This window comes from Syzygium oleosum, unplaced genomic scaffold (assembly GCF_021117445.2).
Source record: "Syzygium oleosum isolate NSW1041296 unplaced genomic scaffold, Sole_v2.1 Sole_v2.11, whole genome shotgun sequence".
Classification (NCBI taxonomy): Eukaryota; Viridiplantae; Streptophyta; class Magnoliopsida; order Myrtales; family Myrtaceae; genus Syzygium; species Syzygium oleosum.
In genome coordinates, this window is record NW_026607495.1 from 7,423,568 (window position 1) to 7,435,629 (window position 12,062).

At 40.8% G+C, this 12,062-nt stretch overlaps 1 protein-coding gene across 2 annotated transcripts in view; it reads right to left on the bottom strand.

The window, feature by feature from the left end:
- Positions 1–6,444, bottom strand: part of LOC115687892 (uncharacterized) — a 75,754-nt gene extending 69,310 nt beyond the window's left edge. Inside the window, exons 1-3 of one of the 2 annotated variants that reach the window (XM_030613610.2) lie at positions 6,150–6,444; positions 1,479–1,652; positions 531–566 (exon numbers count right to left, since the gene is read on the bottom strand). In XM_030613610.2, the coding sequence (XP_030469470.2) occupies positions 531–566; positions 1,479–1,652; positions 6,150–6,300 (361 nt within the window). In that variant the 5' untranslated portion in view covers positions 6,301–6,444. The remainder of the gene's footprint in view (positions 1–530; positions 567–1,478; positions 1,653–6,149) is intronic. The other variant, XM_030613609.2, reaches the window with a different exon arrangement.
- Positions 6,445–12,062: the final 5,618 nt, after the last annotated feature.

A 12,062-nucleotide genomic window follows, 5' to 3' on the forward strand; every position in this document is an offset into this window, starting at 1 on the left:
ATAGATTTATGTGTACAGCATTTTTATACTCAGTTACAATTCCATGTCCTAAAGTTGTACTATATAATAGGTGTTTCTTAAAAGTATGGCACAGAGAGAGAGACATATTAGTGGGACATTACTAGCTATTTGATTCTGAATTGTCAAATATAGTATTCAATTTGCGTGGTTCGCAAAAATTATTCAAAATTTAACAGCTCCCTTCACTAACTATCCTCTACCCTATTGGCTTTACGAGTCTCTTTCCAAACCCTTATCAAGAGTTTGAAAGTTGCTACTTGGTGATGATAAGAGAAAGAATGTTTACTGTATAGTTTTGCTGTAATATAGAACTCACAAGATTCAAGCTCGCAAATTCCATCGTTTCATCATGAACCCACAAGCTTCTGATAAAATAAATATGACTCAACTCGTATTATTGAGATAAATAAAAAGTCTCTGCGGTCAATGCCCTAAATGTCGAATCCAAAAAGTTTGTCGTGAGCAAGCAACGCTTGGTCAATAGCCACATGATTCAAGCCCTCATTCACCTCGTAGTAGCCAATCAATCCCATCAGCCTCAATGTCTGAAAGAGAACACAGTAACATCAGATTGGGACCACACTTCAAACACTATGTTTGCTAATTTCCATGGAACCATAGCTGAACATTGTTGAGTCTCACGCTACTAATGAGGCCATCACTATGTCCACTACAGGTTTCCCTAGAAGTTAGTATGCATAATTTACCACAATAATTACACTTCGATCAGTCCTTATCATCAGATAAGTCGTATTAACAAGATAATGTAACTTTTGCAGAGAGATAATCATAATTGATATCTTATAGAGCACTTACATAATTCTCTTTGCATGCAGTCACAACAGTTGTAAATTGACTAGACCCTATCAAATCCCTACGAAGAGGTTATCAGTACGACAAAATTGAGTTGAATATCATATTTGAGATGTCAAATGATTTAGTGTTTCCTTCGAACCAGCTTCACGTTTACTTGTTTAGCTCCCAAATGAACTGATCATAGCAAATATCACAAAATCCATCTCCTTAAACTTATTTGATTGGTTTATAACCCTAATTTCACCATTCCACAGTTGTAGACTGTTGGGTTCTTATTGTCACTCTCTCTATGGCTGCTCTTTCTCCATTTCTCGGCAAAAGAAGGAATATAAAAAAAAAAACAAAACTGCTTTCCTTAATGAGGAGAAATGAGCTGGTGCAATTCCTACTCTTCTATACACAAACACGAATGTGTCCCATGAAAATGGATCATGACCCAAAATATTAAAGCCATAGAGGTGATCACATTTTACTTCGTTCCAGCTAGTCATACCCACACCACATTCATCATCACGGCGAATCAATTCTGCATATTTTCAGTATAGAAGTCCCAAACTTTCTTCTCAATTTTTCCACAAGACAGGATGAAACAATACCATACCACGAAGCAATCGACATTACAGGGAGAAAATTCAACGTACCGAAAGCTGGGGAGCTTGAAGGTGACTCGTACACTTGTCCGAATGTCTGTAGATTTTTATCTGGTGAAGGCTCTATTTGGTCCATACAGTCAATAAATTGGTTCCAAGAGGCATTTTGGGAATTGAGACTTTGTGACTGTGTTGGCAATCGAGCAGCAGTAATGCCACTATTTCCTGAAGAGAGAAAGAGGGAGCATTTAAATAATCAGCATTTTTGTGCATATAGACATTATGGGCTATTAAAGGATACAAAAATGGGTACTTCTATGATGCGGTACAAAGCCAACAACTTTTCTTTGTTCTTTAATTTTGTTTATGTATTCACCACTTTGACATCATGTTTTTCCCCCACTTCATAACTTGTTTATCTTCATATTCTTCCATTTAACACGTATTCTCTAATTAGAAATGTTACTTCGATTTTCCAGTATATGCAACTTGAAACCAACCTCGACATTATGACGTACTGTTTTCAAACAAATATATAAGCTAAATGCAAAGAGATAAAGTAAAGCTAAATTGAGCATCTTGTGAATCACAAATATGTTATTGACGTCTTACTCTACATAAAGAGAGAAATGTACATAAAGTACTATTTTTTGCAGATATTCAATTGACCTTACTCTGAGTGTGACCAAACAAACCTGTCGTTTCACAAGTCTTAATGGTTTTCAACAGATCAATTAGGTTCAAAGGACACAGTGTCACGTCCCGAACCCTATCGAGCTCGCGACATCCGTCACTGGTCGATTTATGCGACATCCCAGGAATATCTCCGACCTCAATTAATCATCAGAGATTTACATCCACAGCGGATACCACAATTAATCCCGGACAATTTAAAACTGGGGAAAACAATCAGGGAGAATATGCACATATTCTTTTCTCATTCAAACTTATACCATAATATTCACAATTTTTACAAACCATAATATACATGTGCACACCGTACTAAAACCCTCAAGATCAAAAGACCGATGACCTGGCATTCTACCCTAAAAAATGGTACTCTTCCAGAAACCTACTCTTGACCCCTATACTAACCTCGTCGACCTTTGCTCGGTGTCCATTCTAAATCCGATTTCTCGCCATCCGAATCCGAACTCCCTTGAGTAGTTTGCTCATCTGAGGACTCTGGTTCTGCCTCAATCTCTATCGGGTGATTGATGTCGCCCGACTCAGCTGGAACTTCATTCTGATTCTCCTCAACTAGAAAATCAAAGAAATTGTATGCAGGCACGAAGTTGGGATCCATATATTGCTCAAAAGGGAGTATATATTCCGGGTCTCCCACAGGCTCTTCCGACTCCTCTGACTCATCATTAGGCTCTACCTCGGGTTCTACTTCCGGCTCCGCTTCCTCTGGTTCTTCCTCGGGGATCGGTTCTAAATCTATATCCATTGGTTCAGCTTCATCCTGCGATGCTTCGGGCTCGGGTTCATGCTCAGCCTCCGAAGATACTTGCGCGGCGGGTGCGGGATGCATCCCAGATTGCGCTAAGCTAACCTCTGTACTGGTCAATTCTCCATCTATCGGGGGTATGGCAGCCGGGTCCCAATCCCCAACGAGATCAAACGGGACATCAAAACCCCTAACAGGCCCGAACTCATCCCCTGCCTGATCCCGGAAGAACCAAGCGGTATAAACGTGGGGTTCCCAAAGAGGTAGTCCTACTTCTACAAAAACAGTCGTAGTGTGCCTAATCCAGATCATTCCATCACCCATAGGAAATTCTGCAACATCCAACTCGGTGTGCACTAGTACCCCAAAACGTTCTGGTGGTGGTGGCGGTGGCGGTGGGTTCATGGCTCAGGTCAGGGTTCTGAAAAATATTGGTTGAAACAACCATGAGACTACATCTCAGTAAGTACACCCCTATACCCCACCTAGGCTACCACGTACCTCCAGACAATTAAACAACACAAACACAATCACATACACGCAGTCACATGCAGGCCAAATTCTCATTTCAGGCATTCATTTCATTCTCATCATATCTTTTTCCACATTCCTCGCCAGTGACCCACGTTGAAGTACACGCCTCAAGCACACTGCGACTAACTTTTCACAACACTTCCGGGCCCGCGTAAACGTACACGCCTCAGGCCATGTTTCTTGCCCGCGTTGAAGTACATGCCTCAGGCTCAACACCTACCACCTACTGCGCAACCCGCGTTGAAGTACACGCCTCAGGCTGGCAGTCGTCTGGTAATACCGTTCATCGTCCCGCATAAACGTACACGCCTCAGGACGGCACACTTTCCACGAACACATGTCGCACCACAATTCTTTCTTACTCATGCACATGCTCAACAAGCATTTACCACATTTAATTGGCCAATCACTCGTGGCCCGTGCACGCAGTAATTACACGCAATTCATACTCATCAAACATTTGACATGGCCAATAGAACAATTGATTCAATCTGGCCCAAGCGTGCACCCATCAGACATATTTCAATCAGCCAATTGCACAATCACACACTCAATTACACCCCCACAACTCAATTATAGTTTAAACACGCATTAAACACACAATTTGTCATTTTTCTCCAACCAAATGACATCAAATCGATTCCGATCCTTCACGAGACTTTCTCGCCATTAATTGCCGGTTCTAAAAATCCAATTTGCGTCCCGATCGGCCCATCACAGCCCAATGAACAGTCATCCACAGCCCACTGCTGCTCTCAATTTCTCAATTAAAAATTTTCCGAATTCAATCCTAGGCCCGCCAATTGATTCTACTCATAATCCATACAATTCCGCACCCCAACTAAACCCGATTTCCAACCAAAATCATCCGTCGATACCCAATATCCTAAGTCGGGTTTAGGCGAGACTTACCGAGTTCTAGACTCACGCGGCTAGAACGGAAAGCGGCGGCACTTAATCGGGAACGGCGGCGATGGTGTACGGCTCACGGCGGGCGGCGATCAGCTTGGGCGGCGACGGCGCGGCTTGGGCGGTGGCCGATTGGCTCACGGCCGAGAGAGGGGAGAGAGAGAAACGGCGGTGAGGTGGCGTGAGGGTGGGGGCGACGGATCGGCGGCGGCGCGGCGGTGGTGACCGGCGATGATGGCTCGGCGGCGATCGGCGATCCAGGCGGTGAGGCGGTCCGGCGAGAGAGAGAGATCGGAGGGAGGCTCACGGTGGAAGGGGGGGGGAGGCCGAATGGGAGAGAGAGAGAGAGAGAGAGAGAGAGGAGAGAGAAAGGGTCTTATCCCTTTTTAAAAATCCACTTTTTAGCAAATTACCAAAATACCCCTCTCTCACATTTTTTATCCGACGGTCCAGATTCGATCTTATCTTGAAACCGACGGCCCGGATCGAATCTCACCCAAAATATCCAAGGGTAATCTTGTAATTTCTCAAAAAGTCCAAGGGCAAAATTGTCTTTTCCAAATTTTAGGGCAAAATTACCAAAATGCCCTTGCCCTTTAAAACTAACCCTTTAATAAATCCCAAGGGTAAAATGGTCACTTTCTCCGTTTCTCGTTGAAATCGAATTTTTCTGAAGGATTCGAGCACATCCAAAATTGCACGTTACAACCGCAACGTCGTCCTAACGTCCCGTTGTGACTTCCAAATTTTTCCGATGTCCGATTTGGGCTAAATTAAATAATTAAATTTTATTAAACGCAACTCGAGCGTTTCTCAAACTAACGGGCAGCTTGTTGGGGAAATTCGCATATTCGACCCGTGACTGACAATAATTCAGGTCACGTGCAAGTTTATTCGGGTCGCGACGACTTCGATTGTCATTAAAATCGCAAGGATCAATTATTAGATCCGAGGGGTACGATCGTTCGGTATAGGTTCAGGATAATTCGTCCAGTCATTTCATGGTCCGGCGGAATCACCCGCGATCCATTACTATGACAGTGGCGAACTGACCCCTAGCTATCCTTGGATCTGCCAACAGTGGCTCAAAATATCACCTCGACGATTTCATGGTCGAAAATCAATTCACGATCGAATTTTCTTTAGTCGCACGAATTTAAATCCCTAATTAGCCTTTCCCTAATGGTTAGTATCCCAGGAATAATCAGTTTCGGGAGAGAACTAGCTACGAGTACATTCATAAAATAATTCATTTCATAAATCCCAAATGAGCGAAATTTCGGAATGTCGCACACAGTACGTTTTCATTATATACCTCATACACGGGAGTGTAGATATGACAACCTTTAGGCACTCTAAGCACAATGGAATATGATTTGACCATCGATGCACACCATGAATGTGGGCAAGCCGAAGCAAGTCTCCTAGGTGTGGGATCAACATCGAGCCCATACATTCCTACCATTGTGAGTTATATGGACAGCTCAACTAAATAAATTTAGGTCCCAAAACCCATCAAATAATTATGACATTGCAATCACGTGCTTCATGAGAAATGAGAACAGACACCAATGCTCCTACCCTGTATAATATTTCAGCATTTTCTTGTCTGACTATGCTACTTATGGAACAGTTGGTTTTCGTCACCTCCAAAGCCATATCATTGGAAGCCTGCATATTTTTCTCCCGAAGGTGTACGGTACTGTGAAACTTTTAGTTGCACCATCACCTTGATAACTAAAACCGCAAAAGAAGTGGGTACATCTCAGCTAGTGTTTTATTATAGGCGACTTTTTCTTTTCCTCATAGACAGTTAGAGCGCATACCTTCCACCGTGGATGCTGAACTTCTTGGAGGTACTTTCAAACCAACTTGACTGGCCAATCTCGGCGGAGGCATATTGTCGTGAACTGGATGGCAGCATTGCTGATCTCCTAGAACTTCAGATAGGAAAGAACTTGAGAACTTCTCCGACATGGAACTTGAAGAAGCCTCAGCATCGAACTGTCTAACATCATTCCAATTCTCATAGGCATTTTTCACCAATCTATCTGCATAGTCCTGGAAGACTTGAAAATTACTACTTCCTCAACCAGTCGCCTTATCAGGCTTATCTTACACCCAAGGTGACTCAAAAGAATTCAGGCTGGACTTGTATGGATAACAAAGGCACAAAGAAGATGTGTCTAATATGTTTCTTTTTTTTCCAAACAGATCAAACAAAGTAGGAAGATGCAAAGTTAGTGGTCAAAATATCAATAAGAAAATCGAGGACATAAGTTCACAGAATTTGCTGAAAGCAACAAAAAGCATCTCCAGTTAAAAGTACCATAACATGGCAAATGAGTCAAAACTTAGAACTCGGTCCTCAGCTGCTAACTGCGCTCCTGATGTTGCACATGGTGGTTTTGGTCCCATGGAAAGTGAGAGTACCAGCTAGAGTTTCATTTTTGGTTAAGAAAGCATCTTGGGAACGTAATCTCATGTTGGACAGTTTACAGAAAAGTGGGAGTGTGCTGGTCCATAGAAGTTTCTTTTTTAAGAGAGAGATAGAGACAGTGAGTCTCCTCCTTCACTCTCCGTGGACAAGAATGATATGGGTGACCACTTATGCGTGCGCTGGGCTATCTTGGGTTATAAGAGGATCAATTGAACAAGAATCATGGGCATGGAAAGGACTTCATTTGCCTCGGTACTAAGAAAAGTAAGATTTCTTCAATCCCTCCTCTTGTATTATGGTTGATTTGGAAAGATCGGAATGAGAGATCTTTCGTTGGAGAGGAAACGTCCGTTTTTGTAAGTATTGAAAATCTTAAACTTTTAGTATAGGGTGAAGATGGGGTATTCGTGACTCGGTAGGCAAGTTTAGAGTTTTTTGTGACATAAAAAAAAGTTTGATATACTTGTGTCACAATGGGCATAATTTGAGGTTTTTTGTGGTATTTGCCCTTTTTTCTTGTAAGAATGGATAGAAGATGATTTGTGCCTGTCACACAAAGCACCTTTGGCTAAACCCTTTATTAATAGCCGTTGTTCAGTCTTGTAAAATTTACTTCCGCTACTTTTTCAGTGGTAATAGAACTAATTATCATATGTAACTCAACATCATTATTAAACTAACAGCCTGAATGAATGGAGAATATCGTGGGAACTTAGCATCATAATTTAACGGTGTAGGTGTTCCTAAAAATAGCTTTATTGCTTGAGGATAGCTTCATTTAATTTATACGACTCGATGGACGGACGTGGTAAGCGCAGAATCCAAGTATACTTTTCGAATGTTCAATCGCTTGCCTAGACCTGCCCAATTTGCCTTTCGGCCTGATCGGGCCCGGCAGCTCTTTAACTTGACCCATGATCACATCTGGCGTTCTTTCTTTTTTTGGTTCGATTGAGTCTGTATAATACTCTCACCACTCTAGTGGCCTCTCTAGTGGATAGGTGATTTTCCATGGAAACCTTATGTGCTTGGTGCTTGTGATATCATTGCGGGTAAAAATTAGAAAAACTAGTGAAGCTCGAGTCATGAAGATAAAACGGGCTTTTCAATGGGATTCTAACTTTAATGTCCTCGTTAAATAATGTTCTGTGATATGAATAGAGACCGCTTTATTGATATGAGCAGTTGGTTTATGGAAATTATCCACGCCCATATGTTCATTTTCATTTTCGAAGATGCTCTTCTAACGCCTATTATACTCGTTCATCCAAACCAAAGGTCACATGTGTCCGGCTCATCAAGCGAAGCAATCACTTCGTCGCGAGGCTTTATCGATTTTATTGACATCTATTGATAGACGAACACAAATGTATATATGTGCAAGGGAAGCAACCAGCCTAAAAAGCGTGCATATAGACTCACCAAACAAATTCACCCTAGGTGTGCTTACTCTATCTAGGTCAACGAGTTTTAGGCATGACAAGAAATAAATTCACCCTATTATATTGGAGTCGAATGTATTTATTTGTTTTTAAGGAACAAACAGATTTTAGCCGTAAATAGATTATTATCGGAAAAAACGTGACAGTCCATCAAAAAAGGAAATTGACCCAAAAAACAAAAGAAAGACGCAATGACACTGGTAAATCATGATGATCACCTAGGATCACCCATTTGAACACAAAATCGTACATTCCAATTTCCTTCAATAAACGTGGTGATCCCGATCTTATGTCACAAACTCATGCTCGAATTCGAAAGCAAAGAAGCAAACGGGCACTAACAGTATCAATGATGACGGGATCCGATATGCTGGAGTCAACACCAAATATGAGAAAGCAAGAAAAGTCCGAGTTGGACTTTGGTCCTAACCGATTCTGGTAAAGAAAAAATTAAAGGGCCAAGCCACTAAAAACCCCAAATTATATCAATTGTGACATATTTACCTTAATTTTTTTTCTGTTATGCAAAAAATCTCAAATTTGTACTATGTGATATGTTTACCTCCGTCGAGATTTCATCGATTAGCACCGTTAAAAATCTACTAACATAAACTTCGGAAAGCAAACGGTATTGACATGGCACTCACGTGACTTGAGTAAAATAAAAACGACGTTATTTTGGCCAAAAAATCATTTGATATAACCTTGACGAAGGATAAATATGCCACATAGATACAAGATTAGAATTTTTATGTCACAAAAAAATGTTTACGGTAAATATGTCACAGTGGATATATTTTAGGATTTTTGATGTTACAAAAAAATGTTCAAGATAAATGCCACAGTGGACATAATTTGAGGTTTTTTTGTGACTTTTTCTCAAAGAATTCAGGCTGGACTTGTATGGATAACAAAGGCACAAAGAAGATGTCTCTAATATGTTTCTTTTTTTTCAGACAGATCAAACAAGGTAGGAAGATGCAAAGTTAGTGGTCAAAATATCCATAAGAAAATCGAGGACATCAAGTTCACGGAATTTGCTGAAAGTAACAAAAAGCATCTCCAGTTAAAAGTACCATAACATGTCAAATGAATCAAACTTTAGAACTTGGCAGAGCATAGAGTGCTCCTAAGCTGCTAACTGCGCTCCTGATGTTGCACATGGTGGTTTTGGTCCCATGGAAAGTTAGAGTACCAACTAGAGTTTCATTTTTGGTTAAGAAAGCATCTTGGGAACGTAATCTCATGTTGGACAATTTGCAGAATAGAGGGAGTGTGCTGGTCTATAAAAGTTTTCGTTTGCAAGAGAGAGGCAGATACGGTGAGTCTCCTCCTTCACTGTCCGTGGACAAGAATGATATGGGTGACCACTTATGCGTGCACTGGGCTATCTTGGGTTATAGGAGAATCAATTGAACAAGAATCATGGGCATGGAAAGGACTTCATTTGCCTCGTACTAAGAAAAGTAGGATTTCTTCAATCCGTCCTGTTGTTTTCTGGTTGATTTGGAAAGAGCGGAATCAGAGAGCTTTCATTGGAGAGGAAACGTCCGTTTTTGTAATTATTGAAAGTTGGTTGCAAATCTTACACTTTTAGTATAGGGTGAAGTTGGGGTTTTTGTGTCACAGTAAGCAATTTTAGAATTTTTTGTGACATAAAAAGTTTGGGATACTTGTATCACAGTGGGCATAATTTGAGGTTTTTTGTGGTATTTGCCCTTTTTTCTTGTAAGAATGGATAGAAGATGATTTGTGCCTGTCACACAAAGCACCTTTGGCTAAACCCTCTATTAATAGCCGTTGTTCAGTCTTGTAAAATCTACTTCCGCTACTTTTTCAGTGGTAATAGAACTAATTATCATTTGTAACTCAACATCATTATTAAACTAACGATCTGAATGAATGGAGAATATCGTGGGAACTTAGCATCATAATTTAACGGTGTATGTGTTCCTAAAAATAGCTTTATTGCTTGAGGATAGCTTCATTTAATACATACGACTCGATGGACGGACGTGGTAAGCGCAGAATCCAAGTATACTTTTCGAATGATCAATCGCTTGCCTAGACCTGCCCAACTTGCCTTTCGGCCTGATCGGGCCCGGCAGCTCTTTAACTAGACCCATGATCACATCCGGCGTTCTTTCTTTTTTTGGTTCGATTGAGTCCATATAATACTCTCACCACTCTAGTGGCCTCTCTAGTGGATAGGTGATTTTCCATGGAAACCTTATGTGCTTGGTACTTGTGATATCATTGCGGGTAAAAATTAGAAAAACTAGTGAAGCTCGGGTCATGAAGATAAAACGGGCTTTTCAATGGGATTCTAACTTTAATGTCCTCATTAAATAATGTTCTATGATATGAATAGAGACCGCTTTATTGATATGAGCAGTTGGTTCGAAGATGCTCTTCTAACGCCTATTATACTCATTCATCCAAACCAAAGGTCACATGTGTCCGGCTCATCACGCGACGCGATCACTTCGTCGCGAGGCTTTATCGATTTTATTGACATCTATTGATAGACGAACACAAATGTATATATGTGCAAGGGAAGCAACCAGCCTAAAAAGCGTGCGTATAGACTCACCAAACAAATTCACCCTAGGTGTGCTTACTCTATCTAGGTCAACGAGTTTTAGGCATGACAAGAAATAAATTCACCCTATTATATTGGAGTCGAATGTATTTATTTGTTTTTAAGGAACAAACAGATTTTAGCCGTAAATAGATTATTATCGGAAAAAACGTGAGAGTCCATCAAAAAAGGAAATTGACCCAAAAAAACAAAAGAAACACGCAATGACGCTGGTAAATAATGATGACCACCTAGGATCACCCATTTGAACACAAAATCGTACATTCCAATTTCCTTCAATAAACGTGGTGATCCCGATCTTATGTCACAAACCCATGCTCGAATTCGAAAGCAAAGAAGCAGACGGGCTCTAACAATATCAATGATGACGGGATCCAAAATGCTGGAGTCAACACCTAATATGAGAAAGCAAGAAAAGTCCGAGTTGTGACTTTGGTCCTAACCGACTCTAGTAAAGAAAAAATTAAAGGGCAAAGCCACTAAAAACCCCAAATTATGTCAATTGCGACATATTTACCTCAAACTTTTTTCTGTGATGCAAAAAATCTCAAATTTGTACTATGTGACACATTTACCCTCCGTCAAGGTTCCATTGATCAGCACCGTTAAAAATCTGCCAACATGAACGTCGGAAAGCAAACGGTATTGACATGGCATCCACCTGACTTGAGTGAAATAAAAACAACGTTGTTTTGGTTAAAAAAATCATCTGATATAACTTTGACGAAGGATAAATATACCACATAGGTACAAGTTTGGGATTTTTATGTCATAAGAAAAAGTTTACGGTAAATGTGTCACGGTGGATATAGTTTAGGATTTTTTATGTCACAAAAAAATGTTCATGATAAATATGTCACAGTGGGCTTAATTTGAGATTTTTGGTGGCTTTTTCCCAAAATTAAATTGCGAACTACAACTTTGAAGACAGCTAGAATGTTTCAAGGTGCAAGCTGTTGGCCAAAGAAGAAAAGTCAACATTACTGTGCAATGTCCATATTCGATTGCATGATGAAGTCAGCAAAGGATCTATAGAGCCCAAAGAAGAGAGGCTCAGAACAGAAAGAAGAGATAGACAGCGGTCTATAGAGCCCAGGTAGACATAGAGAGAGAGGGTTGGCTCCTCTATGAGTGAGTGTTTTGGGCGCGGTCTATAGAGCCCAGGTAGACATAGAGAGAGAGAGGGTCGGCTCCTCTATGAGTGAGTGTGTATTGCTTTGAGTGTTTTGAGTGTGGTGAGAGAAAGTAGATTGTA